The 21,183-nt window shown below is 39.8% G+C and overlaps 7 protein-coding genes across 7 annotated transcripts; 5 read left to right on the top strand and 2 right to left on the bottom strand.

The window, feature by feature from the left end:
- Window positions 1-263: 263 nt before the first annotated feature.
- PMT2 (dolichyl-phosphate-mannose-protein mannosyltransferase PMT2) lies at window positions 264-2,543 on the top strand (the record flags this gene model as incomplete). The annotated part of the gene is made up of 1 exon (XM_018363295.1): window positions 264-2,543. One exon carries the CDS (start codon window positions 264-266, stop codon window positions 2,541-2,543), a length of 2,280 nt encoding a protein of 759 aa, XP_018224087.1.
- A 381-nt stretch (window positions 2,544-2,924) lies between these two features.
- Window positions 2,925-7,247, top strand: LTE1 (mitotic regulator LTE1; the record flags this gene model as incomplete). Its single annotated transcript, XM_018363294.1, has 1 exon — window positions 2,925-7,247. The coding sequence occupies one exon, from the start codon at window positions 2,925-2,927 to the stop codon at window positions 7,245-7,247; it is 4,323 nt and encodes a 1,440-aa protein (XP_018224086.1).
- Window positions 7,248-7,659: 412 nt separating this feature from the next.
- Window positions 7,660-8,571, top strand: MAK16 (ribosome biosynthesis protein MAK16; the record flags this gene model as incomplete). The annotated part of the gene is made up of 1 exon (XM_018363293.1): window positions 7,660-8,571. The coding sequence occupies one exon, from the start codon at window positions 7,660-7,662 to the stop codon at window positions 8,569-8,571; it is 912 nt and encodes a 303-aa protein (XP_018224085.1).
- A 513-nt stretch (window positions 8,572-9,084) lies between these two features.
- Window positions 9,085-13,152, top strand: DRS2 (aminophospholipid-translocating P4-type ATPase DRS2; the record flags this gene model as incomplete). Its single annotated transcript, XM_018363292.1, has 1 exon — window positions 9,085-13,152. The coding sequence occupies one exon, from the start codon at window positions 9,085-9,087 to the stop codon at window positions 13,150-13,152; it is 4,068 nt and encodes a 1,355-aa protein (XP_018224084.1).
- Window positions 13,153-13,316: 164 nt separating this feature from the next.
- On the bottom strand, window positions 13,317-14,105 carry SAW1 (DNA-binding protein SAW1; the record flags this gene model as incomplete). The annotated part of the gene is made up of 1 exon (XM_018363291.1): window positions 13,317-14,105. One exon carries the CDS (start codon window positions 14,103-14,105, stop codon window positions 13,317-13,319), a length of 789 nt encoding a protein of 262 aa, XP_018224083.1.
- Window positions 14,106-14,301: 196 nt separating this feature from the next.
- FRT2 (Frt2p) lies at window positions 14,302-15,900 on the bottom strand (the record flags this gene model as incomplete). The annotated part of the gene is made up of 1 exon (XM_018363290.1): window positions 14,302-15,900. One exon carries the CDS (start codon window positions 15,898-15,900, stop codon window positions 14,302-14,304), a length of 1,599 nt encoding a protein of 532 aa, XP_018224082.1.
- Window positions 15,901-16,526: 626 nt separating this feature from the next.
- On the top strand, window positions 16,527-20,942 carry MYO4 (myosin 4; the record flags this gene model as incomplete). Its single annotated transcript, XM_018363289.1, has 1 exon — window positions 16,527-20,942. One exon carries the CDS (start codon window positions 16,527-16,529, stop codon window positions 20,940-20,942), a length of 4,416 nt encoding a protein of 1,471 aa, XP_018224081.1.
- Between the last annotated feature and the right edge of the window lie 241 nt (window positions 20,943-21,183).

Genomic DNA, 21,183 nt, shown 5'->3' with positions numbered 1-21,183 from the left:
CCGTCACTTKCATCCACCGTACACAGTGACACCCTAGTTTATTATTGGACACGTCGCCCTGAAAAAAAATAAAAAAAGAATATGAAAAAAAAAGAACGAAAGAACTAACAGGAAGTCCCGTTTCGTGTATTGTTTATTTTGGAGCTTTTGTTTCTCATGGAAGTTACAAGAAGGTCATTTCTCGAGGCTAGTAACTTTACCAAGAAAAACGGCTCAGTCCACACCGCTACTGTCTTATTGTTTCGAACCGTGGTCCAGTAATCATGTCCACGTCTTCGTCTACCGGGTACAGCAACAAGAATGCCGCCCATATTAAGCAAGAGAACATACTGAGACAAAGAGAGACGTCCTCCGTCAACGCCAGTGACGAGCTGCTAAGTACAGATGAGCAAAACATGGAAGATTTCTCGAAGGCGAAGATCGCTGCGAAAGACTCGTTGTTTCGTCTCGAAGCCATCCTGATGCCCGTGGTGTTTACCGCGTTGGCTTTATTCACCAGGATGTACAAGATCGGCATCAACAACCGTGTTGTTTGGGATGAAGCGCATTTTGGTAAGTTCGGGTCGTACTACTTAAGACACGAATTTTACCATGATGTCCATCCCCCCCTGGGGAAGATGCTTGTCGGGTTGTCCGGTTACTTAGCAGGGTACAATGGCTCCTGGGACTTCCCCTCCGGTGAGCTCTACCCAGACTACTTAGACTACGTCAAGATGAGACTGTTTAACGCGTCATTTTCTGCGCTCTGTGTTCCCTTGGCTTACTTCACCGCCAAGGCTATTGGATTCTCGCTGCCCACTGTTTGGTTGATGACTGTTTTGGTTCTGTTCGAAAACTCGTACAGTACTTTGGGTAGGTTCATTCTTTTGGACTCCATGCTGCTGTTTTTCACTGTAGCATCCTTCTTTAGTTTCGTCATGTTCCACAACCAAAGATCCAAGCCCTTCTCCAGAAAATGGTGGAAATGGCTATTGATCACGGGTATTTCCCTGGGTTGTACGATTTCCGTCAAGATGGTTGGTCTACTTATCATCACTATGGTCGGTATCTATACTGTGATTGACTTGTGGACCTTCTTGGCGGACAAAACCATGTCGTGGAAAACCTACATCAACCATTGGTTGGCAAGAATCTTCGGGCTCATTATCGTTCCCTCCCTCATTTTCCTACTGTGTTTCAAGATCCATTTTGACCTACTATCCCACTCTGGTACTGGGGATGCTAACATGCCATCGCTTTTCCAAGCAAGATTAATCGGGTCTGATGTTGGACAAGGTCCTCGTGATATTGCCCTCGGCTCATCCGTCGTTTCGATCAAAAACCAGGCTCTTGGAGGCTCCCTATTGCACTCGCATATACAAGGTTACCCAGAAGGTTCCAACCAACAACAGGTTACCGGTTATGGTTACAAAGATGCAAACAACGCGTGGTTCTTCAACAGAGAAAGAGGCCTACCATCCTGGTCGGAAAACGAAACCGATATTGAATTCCTGAAAGCCGGTGCCAGTTATAGATTGGTACACAAAAGTACAGGTAGAAATCTGCACACTCATCCAGTCGCCGCACCAGTGTCCAAGTCACAATGGGAAGTCTCCGGTTACGGTGACGACTTTGTTGGTGACAACAAGGACAATTGGGTCATCGAAATCATGGACCAAAGAGGGGATGAAGACCCAGAGAAGTTGCATACCTTGACCACTTCTTTCCGTATCAAGAACATGGAAATGAACTGTTACTTGGCTCAAACCGGTAACAGTTTGCCAGAATGGGGGTTTAGACAGCAGGAAATTGTTTGTATGAAAAATCCCTTTAGAAGGGATAAAAGAACATGGTGGAACATCGAAACTCATGAAAACGAAAACTTACCACCAAGACCTGAAGACTTCACATATCCAAAGACCAATTTCTTCAAAGATTTTATTCATTTGAACCTAGCCATGATGGCCACTAATAACGCCCTATTACCAGATCCAGACAAATTCGACTATTTGGCTTCTTCCGCTTGGCAATGGCCAACTTTGAACACTGGTTTGAGACTATGTGGCTGGGGAGACGATAATCCAAAGTACTTCCTACTAGGTACCCCGGTCTCCACATGGGCTTCTAGTGTTGCTGTCATAGCATTCATGGCCACTGTAGTCATCCTACTGATAAGATGGCAAAGACAATACGTTGACTTGACCAATCCATCCAGCTGGAACGTTTTCCTAATGGGTGGGTTCTACCCGCTACTAGCCTGGGGTCTACATTTCGTTCCATTCGTCATCATGTCTAGAGTCACGTATGTTCACCACTACTTGCCGGCATTGTATTTCGCATTGATCATTTTGGCTTACTGTTTCGACGCCGGTTTGCAAAAATGGTCCAGGTCCAAATGCGGCCGTATTATGCGTTTCGTCTTATACGCTGGTTTCATCGCCCTTGTAATCGGCTGCTACCAGTACTTCTCCCCCATTTCATTCGGAATGGAGGGCTCGAGCCAAAACTTCCGTTATCTAAACTGGCTATCCACCTGGGATATTGTTGACAAACAAGAAGCATGAATAAAGAACATCGTATAAATACATAAATAAAAAGAAAAAGTTTATATACTTACCAGCCGAAGAAGTGGATCTACATACACCGCTATATAATGAATCTCGATAAACATTTTTAAATGGTCAATCCACTACTACTTCTACTTTCCTTCACGATGCAGGTCGTCGTTATTACCCTTCTAATTTTTTCCTCTTTTCTTCAGTTTCGCGACTAATGAAAATCTCGATCTTTTTATCAACAATGAAAAAAAAACTGTAAACAGAGGATTGGCCCTCGATTAAAGACTTCACCTCAACACAACCGTACACGTGTTATCAATTCTTAAGTTTAGGTAAACTCGTTGTTTGCTACCATCTTTAGTTATTCAGAGATTTGCTGCTTTGAACATGGAAATATTCAGCCAGAAAGATTACTACCCGACCCCATCGTCCAATGTTATTAGTTATGAGTGTGGTACCGTGCCAAGATCTGCAAACGAGCCAGTGAATAGTGCGGATTTGCCCGCTCTAATTGTACATCTTTCTTCTCCTTTGGAAGGGGTAGATTACAGCGCATTTGCAGATTTCTTCCTCATTTATAGAAATTTCATAACACCTCAAGACTTACACGATTTGCTCATCTACAGGTTTCGATGGTGCATTCGGGAGATCACTACAAATGAGGCAAAGGCCAAGAGAAGGCAGGTTGGTGAGGTGGCTTTAGTGAGAACGTTTGTGTTATTGAGGCATTCCATACTGAATTATTTTGTTCAAGATTTTTTACCAAACATCACATTGAGGCTCCGGTTGATCGAATTTTTGAACGATAGACATATTTCGCATTATCCCAAAATAATCTCCAGTTGTTTGATCAACCTGAAAAAAAACTGGGTACACTGTTCCAAGTTGGTTTGGGAGAACATAAAATTAAACGAACCTGATAAAAAAGATTTTGAAGCGTGGTTACACTACTCTTTGAGGGATTTTACGCAACTGGAAAGTTTGCACAGAAGAGTAAGCCGACTGAGTATTTACGCAAGACAAAGTGCTGCTAGCCCTGATTTCCGTAATCAAAGCGTTTTATCACTATATAAAACTTCAGATATTTTCAAACTACCCGATAACCAGCAGTCCTTGAAATCTTCCAAAAGCCAACGGACCCCCTCAATGCTCTTATTCCCTGATAATACATCAAACGTTTATTCTAGGCACCGAACAGTGAAAGAACCGTCCATTGATATGGAAAGTGACAAAATACCAGAGAACAACCGAAAGATAAGTCGTTTATCCAAGGTGACTCTTGTTTCCACACTTATGAAAGGTGTAGACTATCCATCATCATATGCAGTGAATAAGATAATGCCTCCCACACCGGCCAAAAACGTTGAGTTCATCATAAATTCTCTATATCTTCCCGAAGAACTAAATGAACAAAATGGAACACTACAAGGGGTGTCAACGGTGTCATCTATAGATAACAATAGCAACAGCAACAGCAGGTCTAATACATCTTCAATGTCATTGCTACACCGCAGTGCCCTCGGGCTTTTAGCCAAGTGGATGAAAAACCATAACCGCAATGATAGCAGCAATGATAAAAAATTTATGAACACTATTAACCAAACTAATCAAAAACCAGAAATGGATGCATTTGTCAAATACGTTGTGTCAATATCGTCTCTTAATAGGAAATTTTCCAAAGAAGAAGAAGAAGAAGAACTTTCCAATTCTGACTCTTCCAGATTTGATATCTTGAGCGCGAGAACTATAGACGAAGTGGAATCCTTGCTAACTTTACAGAATCAACTAATAGAAAAAATCCAAACACACACAGATGGGAACGAATATCTTACAGAGGAGATGGATGGCACACACCAAGAACGTATAAATGATATTAAGCTTCTAAAACGAAATAGCTTTAAACCAAGCAACGATAATTTTAGCGCCATGGACAATTTGGATTTATACCAAACTGTGAGCTCGATTGCTCAATCCGTCATTTCTCTAACCAACACCTTAAACAAGAAACTACAGAACAATGATTCTAACACACTACCGTCCCCTTCGTATGATGCGCTGCAACGAAGAAAAGTTAAAAGTGTCACCGCAGCTTATTTCAATAAAGCAAATGGCAATTACTCAACAGAAAGTATGAGACTTTTTGATAAAGATACAGGTACTTCACACGTGGACGAGAATGGACCTCAAAGGTTACTCTTCCATGAAACTAAAAAGAATAACTCAGAAACGACTTCAAGTATGACGCCAAGAAGGAAAAACAATTCACAATCTCAAAAAAGCATTCCATCTTCACCTTTGAAAAATGTTCTACCTGATCTTAAAGAATCGTCACCCCTAAATGACAGCAGGGATGATAACGAATCAGCCACATATTCGTACGATTCTGAGCTGTCATCCAGTTCTCCTCCCAGAGATATTGTAGTAAAAAAATTAAGAAATGTCAACCATACCATGGATACTCCGTCATTGAAGACCAAAACCGGGTTTCTAAATTTAAGAGAGTTTACATTTGAAGATACCAAGTCCTTAGGCAACAAGAAAATTTGTGACGAAAAAGAAAGCAATACAAGCGAGGAAGCTGAAAATTGTAATAACGAACGTAATGAAACATCACGCAAAAAAGAAAAAGAAATCGAAGATTTCGTCAATGCGTCATTAAACTCAGATAATTGTGATTCAACCAAAATCAACAAACGATCCCCATCCATCCGTGGGATCAAACAAGCAGCCGTTAGACCCGCTAGTGGAAGAATTAGTATTGCTAGAGTCCAAAGTATAGCCATAACTCCAACAAAACAGTTAACCATTGTAGATCCTGTACGAAGCAGTTCGAAGTCCATTATAGAGGAAATAAGTGAGGTCGAACCTCTCAATTTAGAACATAATAAGGATGTCACCATATATTCTGATACATCATCCACCGTTATCAGTGTGTCTACGAGTAAGCTTTTTGAATCTTCGAACAATAGCCCAATAAAACAAACTAGAAGCCCGCAGAGAGAATTGGCAAACGGTACCGTGATGAGTGAATCCAATAGAATCAGATTGTCCATGGCACCTACAATACAATCTGTTGTAAGTGATTTAGACTYGATTACCACTGGCAGTACAATGGAAACATTTGAAACATCTAGAGATACACCAATGCAATATGAAAGGATAGATTTGAGAGAAGAATATCAAAGAGGGAATCAGGACCTGATTTCAAATATATCATCTTTGCATGAAATGAAAACAATTGACCTCAGTGATTCTAATAATGATCTTGATAGCCCAAGTCACCATGCTAAAAACAACAAGTACTTCTTCTCACCAGATGATGGTAGCATTGATGTTGCTTCGCCAGCGAAAAATGTTGAAGAATTAAAAAGTAAATTTTTGAAGAATGAAAATGATACCAATAGTCACGTGGCAGAAAGCATATTAACAATGGATGATCTTGGGATCAATGACACATCAAGCGGTCGGAACACACAAACGGCCGATCCTGAACCAGCCTTGGCGGGTACACTAGATAAGAAAGATTTGAACGACATTGCCAATATGCCCGATGATTCAATTAATGATGACCCCATCACAGTGGCCTTGATGAAATTGGAAGGAACATATGCGAAAACATCTGGAAAGCCAGAAAAGAGTAAGAGTAGTGATGCTCTTCGATTAAAAACAAACAGATTGGCGGATGAAGTGGACATGCTAGACATTAAATTGCCGTCATTCCCAAATAGTCCCGCAGAAAAACGGAAATCGTTATTAATCGAGAGAAGGAGACAAACGATAATGAACATTCCATTTACTCCCAACCAACCAGAGAAGGACGATTTTGCTTCCTCTTCACCCGAAAAGAACAGCACTCCCAATGCTGATGATATCGCTGTCCAAGCAGCGCAAATCCAAGAACTGATCGGCCAGTATAAGATCCAAGATCCGAGGCTGATGGTGTCTAACAATGAAAATCATATCCCCTTCATATTAATGTATGATTCACTGTCTGTGGCGCAACAAATGACGTTGATAGAAAAGGAGATTTTGGGTGAAATAGATTGGAAAGACTTGTTGGACTTGAAGATGAGACACGAAGGCCCACAAGTCATAAGCTGGTTACAACTACTGGTGAGAAATGAGACTTTATCCGGGATTGATTTGGCAATTTCAAGGTTCAACCTGACTGTGGACTGGATTATTTCAGAGATTCTTCTTACCAAAAGCTCCAAAATGAAAAGAAATGTCATTCAGCGATTTATTCATGTTGCGGACCATTGTAAAAAATTTCAAAACTTCAACACACTGATGGAAATAATCTTGGCTTTAAGTTCATCGGTTGTTCAAAGGTTTACCGACGCTTGGCGTTTGATCGAGCCAGGCGATCTTTTAACTTGGGAAGAACTAAAGAAGATTCCGTCATTAGACAGGAACTATTCTGCGATAAGAAATCTGCTAAACTCAGTAAACCCACTGGTAGGCTGCGTCCCCTTCATCGTCGTGTACCTTTCGGACTTGTCAGCAAACTCTGAAAAGAAGGACTGGATCTTGGAAGATAAAGTCGTGAACTACAACAAATTTGACACCAACGTTCAAATAGTAAAGAATTTCATTCAGAGAGTTCAATGGTCGAAGTTTTACGCTTTCGAAGTTAACCACGAACTACTGAGTAAATGCGTTTACATTAGCACACTATCACAAGAGGAAATCAAGGAACTATCCACATGAAACACACGCCGCAAAACGAGCATTTAATATCCCCGAAATTCTTTCTTTTGTAAACATTTAGCATATAAAATATATAGAAAAGGCATATAATTTTTTTCATCGTAGATAAATCAAAGCAGACTATGACAATAAAACATGCATGGCTCAGGAAGAAGAATACGAGTTTCAAAAGCATGGATGCGATGATTAGGAGCTTATTATAGTCGAAAGTATGGTGACAGGCGGGTAATGAGCTTTTTTTTTTATTTTTTTTTTTTTTTTTTWTTTTTTATTTTGAAAAATTTTCCGATGAGCTTTTTGAAAAATTTGAAAAAACCTATTGGTATATAGGCAGATGATGCACTTACCGTCATCTTTAGTTTTAGATTAGCTTGTCAACAGGTAGCTGCAAGTGGAAATATAACGAGAAAATATGTCTGACGAAATTGTTTGGCAAGTGATCAACCAGAGCTTCTGCTCCCATAGAATCAAGACACCTAGTGGTCAAACTTTCTGTAGAAATGAGTATAACGTCACCGGGTTGTGTACCAGACAGTCATGCCCGTTAGCCAACTCCAAGTATGCAACAGTAAAGAATGATAACGGGAAGTTGTACCTGTATATGAAGACGCCAGAGAGAGCACATACCCCTGCCAAATTGTGGGAAAGAATCAAACTATCCAAGAATTATTCCAAGGCCTTACAACAGATCGACGAACATCTACTGCATTGGAGTAAGTTTTTCCGTCACAAGTGTAAGCAAAGATTTACCAAGTTGACGCAGGTCATGATAACGGAGAGACGTTTGGCGCTAAGGGAAGATGAAAGGCATTACGTTGGTGTGGCACCAAAGGTCAAGAGAAGAGAAGAGAACAGAGAAAGAAAGGCATTGGTGGCTGCCAAGATCGAAAAGGCAATTGAAAAGGAATTGATGGACAGATTGAAGAGTGGTGCTTACGGTGACAAGCCATTGAACGTGGACGAAAAGGTCTGGAAAAAGATAATGGGTCAAATGGAAGAAGAAAACGACCAAGACGAGGAAGAAGACTGGGACGAAGAAGAAGAAGAGAGCGACGACGGTGAGGTCGAATACGTGGAAGACGACGGTGAAGGTGAATACGTCGACGTGAACGATCTAGAAAAATGGTTAGCCGATTCTGATAAAGAAGCATCAAGTGCCAGTGAAAGCGAAAGCGATAGCGATAGCGACAGTGACGATGAAGACAAGGATAGCTCCAAGAGACGTAAGAAGACCGCTAGCGCTAAGGCTAAACGTCCAAAGGTCGAAATCGAATACGAAGAGGAGCACGAACTTCAAAATGCTGAACAAGAAGTGGCCCAATAAGCTCAACACAACACAACACAACATTACATGATTCTCCAATTTTTATCATTGATTAAATAGGATTTTTTTCCTTATGGATTGGGCAACGTACTGTATCATAGTAGCAACTTTTCATAAAAGAAAACATCCCTTCAAACTTTTTACTTATATATATATATATATACATATACATATAAATATTGTTGTATTTGTAAAATGGCCCATTCTGTAACACTCAACATTCATATTAAAGAGACACTTTTATTGATTATTATTGTGGTATAGCTTAACTGATCAAAGTAATACAATAAAGCGTCGATAATGTATGCTAGAGGTATACTTTTGATCACGTGATGGGCTTTTTTTTGGCAAAAAACCTAAATTTGCTTAATGCCACTAAGTTGAGGAAACATATAATCAACAATTATTAACAGTTCCAAAGGGAAAAGTGCAACAAGGATTCGATACCGTCAACCAGAAACTATACTGTCAAGAAATTATCATTAATTGGGCCTTTGGTTTTTTGATTCTGCCATGAGTGACGATAAAAAAACGCCTCTACAGAGGAAACCTGGGGAAGATGACACGCTTTTCGATATCGATTTCTTGGACGAGAGCACCTCTCCCTCGGGGTCCCATTCAAAGACTACAAGCTCACATGCTAATGCGAATTATGTGCCACCGGTCCATGCATTTCCCGAGGAAACGATCGATTTAGATGCTGACGATGATAATATTGAGAACGATATGCGCGAAAATCCATTTATGAGTAACAACGATGATGACCAAACGTCTTGGAATGCCAATAGGTTTGACTCGAATGCATATCAGCCGCAATCTTTGAGGGGCGGTAAGCCTCCCGGTGTCTTTGCTAGGTTCGGTAATGGTCTCAAAAACGCCTTCACATTCAAAAGAAAGAAAGGGCCTGAAAGCTTCGAAATGAATCCTTACAATGCAGTAACCAACAATGAAGTCGATGATAGCTATTTGAACTCGAGAAACAAGTTCGACATCAAGATTCTTTTCAACCGATACATCTTAAGAAAAAATGTTGGTGATGCAGATGGCAACGGCGAACCACGACTTATTCATGTCAACGACTCTCTGGCCAACTCATCGTTTGGTTATAGCGATAATCATATATCCACTACCAAGTATAACTTTGCTACATTTTTACCCAAGTTTCTGTTCCAAGAATTCTCAAAATATGCCAATCTATTTTTTTTATGCACATCTGCCATTCAACAAGTGCCCCACGTCTCACCAACCAATAGATACACCACCATCGGTACTTTACTTGTGGTGCTCATTGTCTCTGCCATGAAAGAATGTATCGAAGATATCAAGAGAGCCAATTCTGATAAAGAATTAAATAATTCGACCGCAGAAATCTTCTCGGAAGCACAAGATGACTTCGTTGAGAAGAGATGGATTGACATTCGTGTTGGTGACATAATTAGGGTAAAATCAGAAGAACCTATTCCTGCTGACACTATAGTCCTGTCATCCTCGGAACCCGAAGGTCTTTGCTATATCGAAACTGCCAACTTGGATGGTGAAACGAATCTAAAGATCAAACAGTCAAGAGAGGAAACAGCCAAATTCATCGATTCTAGAACTTTAAAAAATATGAGAGGGAAGGTTGTTTCCGAACAACCAAACTCCAGCTTATATACGTATGAAGGTACTATGACGTTAAATGATCGCCAAATACCGTTATCGCCAGAACAAATGATTTTGAGAGGTGCAACTTTGAGAAACACTGCTTGGATATTTGGCCTAGTTATATTTACTGGTCATGAAACCAAACTGATGCGTAATGCTACTGCAACCCCCATCAAGAGAACCGCGGTTGAAAAGATTATCAACAGGCAAATCATTGCATTATTTACAGTCTTGATCGTGCTGATTTTGATTTCGTCTATTGGTAACGTAATTATGTCCACTGCTGATGCCAAACATCTTTCTTATCTTTACCTGGAGGGAACCAACAAAGCTGGGTTATTTTTTAGAGATTTCCTAACGTTTTGGATTTTATTTTCCAATTTGGTCCCCATTTCTTTATTTGTTACCGTTGAACTGATAAAATATTACCAAGCGTTTATGATAGGTTCGGATTTAGATTTATACTACGAAGAAACCGATACTCCCACTGTGGTTCGTACATCTTCTTTGGTCGAAGAGCTTGGTCAAATTGAATATATTTTCAGTGACAAGACGGGAACTTTGACTAGAAATATTATGGAATTCAAGTCTTGCTCTATCGCAGGACGTTGTTATATTGATAAAATACCAGAGGACAAAATAGCTACCATAGAAGACGGGATTGAAGTTGGTTTTAGAAAATTTGAAGATTTGAGAAAAAAACTAAATGATCCTTCTGACGAGGATTCACCTATTATCAATGATTTCTTGACATTATTGGCTACATGCCATACCGTTATTCCAGAATTCCAAAGCGATGGTTCTATTAAATATCAAGCAGCTTCTCCAGACGAAGGTGCGCTTGTTCAAGGTGGTGCGGATTTGGGATATAAGTTTATTATTCGTAAGCCAAACTCTGTAACCGTACTAATTGAAGAAACTGGTGAAGAAAAAGAATATCAACTATTGAACATTTGCGAATTCAATTCTACTAGAAAAAGAATGAGCGCAATATTCAGATTTCCGGATGGCTCGATTAAATTATTCTGTAAAGGTGCAGATACTGTCATTTTGGAAAGACTAAACGATGAAGCTAACGAATATGTGGAAGCTACAATGAGACATTTGGAAGATTACGCATCGGAAGGTCTAAGAACCTTATGTCTGGCCGTAAGGGATATACCTGAAGGAGAATATGAAGAATGGAATAATATTTACAACGAGGCTGCCACGACATTAGATAACAGAGCTCAAAAATTAGATGATGCAGCAAATCTAATTGAAAAAAATCTGTTATTAATTGGTGCAACTGCTATTGAAGATAAGTTACAAGATGGTGTTCCAGAGACCATTCACACATTACAAGAAGCGGGTATCAAAATCTGGGTGTTAACTGGTGATAAACAAGAGACTGCTGTCAATATTGGTATGAGTTGTCGGTTACTGAGTGAAGATATGAATCTACTGATCATCAATGAAGAAAGTAAAGAGGACACTGAAAGGAATTTGTTAGAAAAGATTGATGCTCTTAACGAGCATCAACTATCAACGCACGACATGAACACTTTGGCACTTGTTATTGATGGTAAGTCATTAAGCTTTGCCCTGGAATCAGAATTGGAAGATTACTTACTAACTGTAGCCAAGCTTTGCAAAGCAGTTATATGTTGTCGTGTGTCTCCGCTACAAAAGGCTTTGGTTGTAAAAATGGTTAAAAGAAAGACATCCTCGCTATTACTAGCCATTGGTGATGGTGCTAACGATGTTAGTATGATTCAAGCCGCTCATGTCGGTGTTGGTATAAGTGGTATGGAAGGTATGCAAGCTGCCCGCTCTGCTGATATAGCTGTTGGTCAGTTCAGATTTTTGAAGAAATTGTTACTGGTCCATGGTTCCTGGTCTTATCAAAGAATCTCTGTGGCAATCTTGTATTCATTTTACAAGAATACAGCTTTATACATGACACAATTTTGGTACGTTTTCGCAAATGCTTTTTCGGGTCAATCAATTATGGAATCATGGACGATGAGTTTCTACAATTTGTTTTTTACTGTTTGGCCCCCTTTTGTTATTGGAGTTTTTGACCAATTTGTTAGTAGTAGATTACTTGAGCGTTATCCACAAATATACAAATTGGGACAAAAGGGCCAATTCTTCTCGGTCTACATCTTTTGGGGATGGATTATCAATGGATTTTTCCATTCTGCAATAGTTTTCATTGGGACCATTTTGATTTACAGATACGGGTTTGCCTTAAACATGCACGGCGAGCTGGCAGATCATTGGTCTTGGGGTATAGCTGTTTACACTACAAGTGTTATTATTGTTCTGGGGAAAGCCGCTTTAGTTACTAACCAGTGGACCAAGTTTACTCTAGTTGCCATCCCTGGATCCTTCTTATTTTGGTTAGTATTTTTCCCAATTTACGCTTCCATTTTCCCACACGCTAACGTTTCAAGGGAATATTACGGTGTGGTTAAACATACGTATGGGTCCGGTGTGTTTTGGTTGACTTTAATTGTCTTACCGATTTTTGCCTTAGTCAGAGACTTCTTATGGAAATATTATAAAAGAATGTACGAACCGGAAACATACCATGTTATCCAAGAAATGCAAAAGTATAATATAACCGATTCAAGACCGCATGTCCAGCAATTTCAGAATGCTATCAGGAAAGTGAGACAAGTACAAAGAATGAAAAAACAAAGAGGGTTTGCCTTTTCCCAGGCTGAAGAAGGTGGTCAAGAAAAGATCATCAGAATGTACGATACTACCCAAAAGAGAGGTAAGTACGGTGAGTTGCAAGATGCTTCTGCGAACCCCTTTAGTGATAATAATGGATTTGAAAATGACGGCTTTGGAAACACAGAACCGTTTATTGAAAACCCATTCGCCGATGATACTAGGAACGCTCATAAAGCCAATTCCTCAAGAGACGACTTTACATTTGATTTGTGAGTTGTGGAGACAAATAACATGAAGTAAAAAAGAGTAAAGAAAATAAAGAAAAGTCATTATTGTCATTAGTGAAAAATGTACATTTATCCAAATATATACCCCTTATATATAATTCATAATATTAAACCATTAGTAAGTTACAAGTGAAGAGATAAACGCCAGTCTCATTCTTCTTCTAGATGTTGATCAGGTTGAACACGTACTTTATGTCTTCTTGGTCTCTGCAACACGTGGATATCGATAATTTCGCCCAAGTTGATAACGGGTTTGTACTTGAATTCTATCACTGGTTTTATATTCTCTTCTACTGGCAAATCTAATATACCCGATTCCTCATTCTCTTCTGATAAAGTAGGCACCTGTGGTTGCGCTTCTATTTTCCTAGTCAATAGGGTTTTGGGACCTGCATTGAGTGAAAACCCGTTGATTGTTAACGTTTGAAACATCAAGTAATGCCTGATGTTAGCAATGTTCTTGATGTTATTGATGTATATGTCTAGTTCCCACTTGTTTTTGTAATGCAGCTTGTACTTAAATTTAGCCAGCCTTGTTACTGTCTGTATATGAGAAGACAACGTGTCCTCCGTGCAAGCTCCTGCGAAAAGTTTGGGCAAAACACCCGTTTGGAAATCTATGGTATGCCCAATTCTTATTTTGCTCAGCACCGATGTAACAATCTCAGGAGATGCTAGTTCGTAAAGGATCAATAACAGGTCCTCCTTGATTTCATCACAAAGGATCTTCTTATCCTGTTGAGATAAATATATTCTTGTATTCGGCGATTTTAAACAAACGATGGAGTTGTTTGATAACAAAGGTGCCTGAAATATAGTTGCGTCCGGATTATTATTACTGCTATTATTGCTTTGAAGCATGTGCTTTCTGTTAACAAATATACGTAGGGGAAGGACCATGTCCTTAGCTATTTTGACGGTTGCTATGCTTGGGGCCATTATTCGTCGATGACTGGAATGTTTGATTGACTGTTCTCTGTTGAAGCCTCAAACTTATTTTTACACTATTCTCCTTTCCTCCATCCTTTTTTTATTCAAAATGCCAAAAGGAATATGTCTATACATTTACAGATTATACGCGAAAAAGATACACATACATACATACATATATATATATATATATTTATTTATTTATTTAATGCCATATTATATGTTTAAAAACGTAGCATATCACAACGATGACGACCAGGGAAACCAGGTCAAGAGCCTCGTTCCGGTATTTGTACATGAATTTTAGATTTTTCTTGGAAATCATCAAAGAGCTCTCCAAAGATAGAAGGCTTTCCATTTTCCTCATCGTTTCCTTTCTGGCGACCAATCTCTCCTTACAAAATGCCATTCTCTCCTCTAACTCTTGTAATTTGGCAACGTTTGTATTTATAGTATCAGTTAGACGTGATTCGAACGATTCGGCATTCTCTTTATCGAAATCCTGTTGTAAGTTCATCAGATAGTCCTCTTCAATAAGTTCTTTCCATCCAATGGTCTTAGACCTCAGGCCCTTCAGCTCCTCAATGATCTTGTCGAAGTTGGTTATATTCTTGGTCAATTCAGCTTCGTCTTTTAAGACTACGTCCTTCAAGTTGTGTTTCAATAGAATTTCGGTCTGTTGCAGTTGCAATGCAATGTGACGCTGATAGTAGTCCAATTCGTCGGAGTTTAGCGACAGATTCGAGTTACTGAATTTATCGTTGCCAGGGGGGTCGAGTATATCAACTGCCAAAGATTGTGAGAAGGATGCCGACAGCGAGGAAGACGACGAGGATGACGAGGATGAGTGCAACGACGACGACGAAGAAGATGTCACGTCTCTTGAAGAAAGTCCTTTAGATTTGGAAACTACGGATCTGTTTGAATTATTGGCAAGGAGCGAACCGGAACCCTGTAGCTTTGGAGACGACTCTAGATCATGATAAAGCAAGCTTTGTAGCGATATATCTATCTGTGAATTTGAATCAGTGCTTGATATATGTGAATGCCGCCTGGGGGCTCGCTCGGAAAGTTTAGGATTGGGCTTGAACTTGGGCTTGGCCTTAGGCTCAGCTAATACGGGGTTGAAAGGCGAAGCCAACTTGGACGGCTCTTTGGATTGTGGGGATGGAGACGGCTCCATTGACTTCAGAAAACGATGGACCAGTCTTTTTTTGTCCTTCACAAAGGATTGAGAAGGTGATTTCAAGCCGTCCTTGTCGTTGTGCTTGTAGTGGCGATGTGCCGGATGCTGCTGGGGCTGCAGCTGCCGAAGAGAGGGGAAATGGTCTGTAATAATGGCCCCGCCATCGTGAGTCTTCGAGGCTACAGTGTGCTGGGGGAAGGGCCCTTTAAACTTTTCACCCATATTGAAAGGGTGTTTCGGCGAAAGTCCTGATGGATTCATCGTGCTAACACTTCGCACTTTCTCTGGTCCTATGTTGAACATACAGTCACTAAACATCGCGGTTGAAGCAGAAGTGTAGTCTGGGATAACTTGGCGATGAAGCTTATGTCGAGCATGGTGATGCTCCGCCTCGTACCTCTGCTCCTTGTCATGCAACGCAGCCAGATTGCTATGAGAAGCCTGCCATCGCACATTCGGTTTAGCTTCCACCGAGGATTTGTGACCCAACACAGTCTCTGCTCCCTCAACATCTGCCAGAGGCCTTTTGTTCATACCAGCCTTGTTGTTACCACTTGCACCACGTGCACCGCCAGCTTTATAGTCTGTGGAAGACCGTCTAGTTTGAGCATTTTGCATATTTTCCGAGCAACTACCAGACTAGACAATACCTGCAAGATCACTTCAACGTCTTTCATACTTTGGAGCAATGATCCTAGAACAATGGAACAAAACCTTATTACTGCTCCCCTTAATTTATTTCAAAAAACTGTCATTAGGGCTTTTATTGTAATTAGTTAGGGTGAACGCTAATAATTCAGGGTAGGAATAAACCCCCTGATATTCAATGTAGGGTAACCTTTTATTTTGGGCTCGGGTAACAAAATATGCTGTTTACCATTCTTTAGGGTTTTAGGATAATGAAAAAAATGAAAAAAACTGAAAAAACTGAAAAATCTCGAAGAATAATAGCGATAGATGAGAAAAGGGTATCTTGAAAGTGGGCTGATTGCAATTGAGATACACCACATCTTTGAATCTAGGTCCTTTGTTCTGCTTCTGCATACCCCAACTACTTGATTTCTAGGGAACCATCTGCTTACTTATTTTTTTTTGCCCTATCTTCTTTTTTTTTTCTGTTTAGCTGAAGACGTTGTTCCAGTTTGGCGAGACAATATACTTTTAATACGATACCCTTTTGTTCTTTTTCTTATAGTTCATCTTAATTCTAAAAAAAAAAAAATAAGTGCCACTAGCTCTCCCGCATGTCTTTTGAAATAGGTACTAGGTGCTGGTATCCACACAAAGAACAAGGTTGGATAGGCGGTGAAGTCACTCAAAATGAGTTTTGTGACGGTGCATACCATTTGGAGTTGAAGTTGGAGGACGGTGAGACTGTGTCCATTRAAACAGACAGCTTGGAAGACGATGGTCACCATCCAACGTTGCCGGTACTGCGAAACCCTCCTGTCTTGGAATCCACTAATGACTTGACCACGCTATCGTATTTGAACGAACCTGCGGTGTTGCATGCGATAAAGAAAAGGTACTTGAACTCGCAGATTTACACTTATTCTGGTATTGTTCTTATTGCTACGAACCCCTTTGCTGRAGTCGACCATCTGTACTCTCGCGAGACTATACAGAGCTATTCCACCAAACGTAAGGACGAATTGGAACCGCATCTTTTTGCCATTGCAGAGGAGGCGTACAGGTTAATGACTAAGGAAAATGCCAATCAGACGATTGTCGTTAGTGGTGAGTCTGGTGCTGGTAAGACCGTGTCTGCTAAATACATTATGAGGTATTTCGCCTCAGTGCAAGAAATCAACGATCAAGAAGGAAAAATGGAGATGTCTGAGATCGAGAGCCAAATTCTGGCTACGAACCCCATTATGGAAGCCTTTGGGAATGCAAAGACCATTAGAAACGATAATTCATCGCGGTTCGGTAAGTACTTGCAAATTTTATTCGATGGCGATACCACTATCAGAGGGTCCAAGATCAGGACATACCTTTTGGAAAAATCCAGATTGGTTTACCAACCGGAAACAGAAAGGAACTACCATATTTTCTATCAAATGTTGGAAGGTTTACCAGAACCCTTGAAACAAGAATTGCATTTGTCATCTGCCAAAGACTACCATTATACAAATCAGGGTGGACAACCGGATATAGTCGGTGTAGATGATGCAGAAGAATACCGGATAACAACCGATGCCCTGTCATTGGTCGGCATAAACCACGAGACTCAGTTTGAGATCTTCAAGGTCCTTGCAGGTCTGTTACACATTGGTAACATCGAAATGAAAATGACAAGAAACGATGCATCTTTGTCATCTGATGAACCAAATTTACAAATTGCGTGTGAATTACTAGGAATCGATTCCGTCGAGTTTGCCAAATGGATTGTCAAGAAGCAAATTGTCACCAGATCTGAAAAAATCATCACTAACCTAAATTATAATCAGGCAATAATTGCCAAGGACTCTGTGGCAAAGTTCATCTATTCTACGCTTTTTGATTGGTTGGTAGATAATATCAATAAAACCTTATACGATCCTAAACTGGACCAACAAGACCAGGTTCTTTCCTTTATTGGTATCCTAGATATTTATGGGTTTGAGCATTTTGAAAAAAACTCGTTTGAACAGTTTTGTATAAACTATGCTAATGAAAAATTACAACAAGAGTTCAATCAACACGTTTTCAAATTAGAGCAAGAAGAATACGTTAGGGAAGAAATCGAATGGTCTTTCATCGAATTTACCGATAACCAACCTTGCATAGATTTGATTGAAAATAAGCTAGGTATACTTTCCCTTTTAGATGAAGAGAGTGGATTACCATCGGGTTCCGATGAATCATGGACCTCGAAACTATACTCCACTTTCAACAAGCCGCCCTCTAACCAAGTCTTCTCTAAACCCAGATTTGGACAGACTAAATTCATAGTGAGCCACTATGCCATTGATGTCGCATATGAAGTGGAAGGTTTCATTGAAAAAAATAGGGACAGTGTTTCCATGGGTCACTTGTGTGTTTTCAAAGCCACAACAAACCCAATTTTCAAGCAGATTTTGGAAAATAGAGACACCAAGGAAAGTAATGCGTCTCAAGAACAAGATGCCAAAACAACCACAGTAGTTCCAACAAGACTAAGTCAAAAGAAGCCAACTTTGGGGTCCATGTTCAAAAAATCCTTAAGTGAATTAATGGCAATCATCAATTCCACTAATGTCCATTATATTCGTTGCATAAAACCAAATTCTGAGAGATCATCCTGGGAATTCAATAACTTAATGGTCTTATCTCAGTTGAGAGCATGTGGTGTATTGGAAACAATCAGAATTTCGTGTGCAGGGTTCCCATCGAGATGGACTTTTGAAGAATTTGTTCAAAGATATTACATCTTAACAAACCATGACCAGTGGAGTAGGATCCTTTATAATTCAGATGTTTCAAAAGAAGAAATCGTTGAGTTTTGCCAACTTATATTAGATGCTTCTATCAATGATGTAACCAAGTATCAAATTGGTAACACCAAGATTTTTTTCAAAGCTGGAATGCTTGCATTTTTGGAAAAAATTAGGACCAATATAATGACTAAAATTTGCACTTTAATTCAAAAAAAGATGAGAGCAAGATACCATAGAAAGCAATATTTGCAAATTTTATTATCAATTAGGAGATGCCAAAATCAAATCAGAAGTCATTTGGTTCGTGCAAGGGTCGATCGTGAACTAAAGACACGTGCAGCCATCTTAATCCAATCCAACATCAGAGGTCATTGGAAACATCAATACTTCAAAGACGCTGTTAGCCAGGTAATAAAACTGCAGTGTACCTGTAAAGGAAAATTGATACTCGAATATGTAGATAAACAATTTACACGCATGGCTACAATTACCATCCAAAACCATATTAGATCGTACGGACACAAGATGCATTACAGAACAATGAAAAAGAGCTCCGTATTGATGCAGAGCGTCATAAGAAGGCAGTTGGCACAAAACAAATATACAGAATTGAAGAGGGAAGCTGAGGAACGCAATATTAAAACAAATTATGGAATCGGGCTATTAGAAGAAGCTATTGAATTCAGAAACTCGTTCATTTTGGGTTTAGAAACCTTAAATGACTCATATACAAGATTAACGCAATTGCTACACGGTGATTTATCCAATGTTCCTTCTGAGGAAAGGCACGAATACGAAATGCTAGTGAGCGGTTACAATAGCAAGCTCTTCGAGCTAAAAACCTTACAAGGTGAAATTATGAGAACTTTGGATGAACAAAACAATCTAAAGGAGAGGAAGAAAAAGCAGTCTGCTATGATCCGTTCGCATAGACAAAATTCAACTGCTAGCAAAAGTAAGAAATTCTTAAGTCTAGGCGATGAGGTCAATAAGATGAAGCAAGAACTATCGTTTATCGAAAATGTATTAACGCAGGATTTTACTGCTACTTATTCCACTAGCAAGAATGATAAAATGAAAGGTCTAGGAATCACAGGACAGCAGAAAAGATCAAAGTTGGTCAATGTGATCCGTAGAGAATCAGGGAATCCCGATTTACTAGAATTATTGATGGATTTGAATGGATACACATTAGAAATTACAGAAAGTTTCTTGAAAAAAATTAATGTTTCTGAATTAGATGAAAACAGCGCCTTGGGTCCTGTACAAGCCATCAGTACTATTGTGAACAGTCTAGTGAGACACGGGTTACTGATCCAAACCAGCAAGTTCATGTCAAAGGTGTTGTTGACCTTTGAAAGCATTGTTATGACTTTACCAAGGGACAAAACCATGGTGGGCGGTATCTTTTGGTTAAGTAATCTTTCGCGATTCCCGCCGTTTGTTGCAAATCAGAAAACACTGTACGATGGGAATGGCAAGGATGAGAAAGATAGACTGACTTTAGTATATCTGAATGAGCTGGAGAATGAATCGGTCAGGGTATTTGACAAGATTTACTCGATTTGGCTAGTAAAGTTGATGAAACAAGTTTCAGTGAACATGAAAATCAGTGAACTGGTGTTGAACGAAGGCACGTTTGCAACCCCTAGTGGTGAAAAGTTTGCTGAGATACGGGCATTTTTAAATGATTTCGATGCAGCTATGCTTCAATTCAAAGTCCACGGTACAGTGCGTACGAAGATTTACAATGACATCTCAAAGTATTTCAACGTAATGCTATTCAACGACCTAATAACCAAATGTCCCACATTAAACTGGAAATACGGGTACGAGGTGGACAAGAACATCAGACAGTTAATGGCATGGTTTGAGCCAAAAACCGACGATGCGCGTTCTAACCTTATTCAAACTGTTCAAAGTGTCAAGCTCCTACAGTTCAAAATAAGCAACCTAAAGGAATTCAAACTGCTATTCGATTTCTGGTATGCTTTGAACCCTGCACAAATACAAGCGATCCTGTTGAAGTACAAACCCACCAGCAAGAACGAAGCCGGCGTACCGAACGAAATCTTGAACTATTTAGCCAACTTGGTCAAGAGAGAAAACTCGTTATTACCTGGAAAGATGGAGATCATGCTCACCAACGATTTCGACTCTATTAAGAAGCATCTGCACGATGGGGCCGATGAGATCCCTCGTGGCTTCGACGCACAAGGCTTAGCCATCGTCAATAAAATTATAGAATTAAGTTTAAAATAGAGACAACAAAGTACATATACGCATATTATCTATATATTTAGTACGTGTGGAAAAAGCCTATGTAAAAGTTACGAGTGATTTATCGACTGAAATGAACAGCAATGGGTACGATGACGACGACAAGCAAAATGATGATCACGAGGGCCAAACACATTTTCATCTTCAAATCCTTATACCACATGGCCTTCCTCACCTTGTTGGCACCCCTCTTAAAACCTTGCGCGGAGACAGCCAGGTTATC

Source organism: Saccharomyces eubayanus, chromosome I, assembly GCF_001298625.1.
Source record: "Saccharomyces eubayanus strain FM1318 chromosome I, whole genome shotgun sequence".
In the NCBI taxonomy this organism is placed as follows: domain Eukaryota; kingdom Fungi; phylum Ascomycota; class Saccharomycetes; order Saccharomycetales; family Saccharomycetaceae; genus Saccharomyces; species Saccharomyces eubayanus.
The sequence above is the reverse complement of the archived record's forward strand: the minus strand, read 5'-3'. Positions and strand labels throughout refer to the sequence as shown.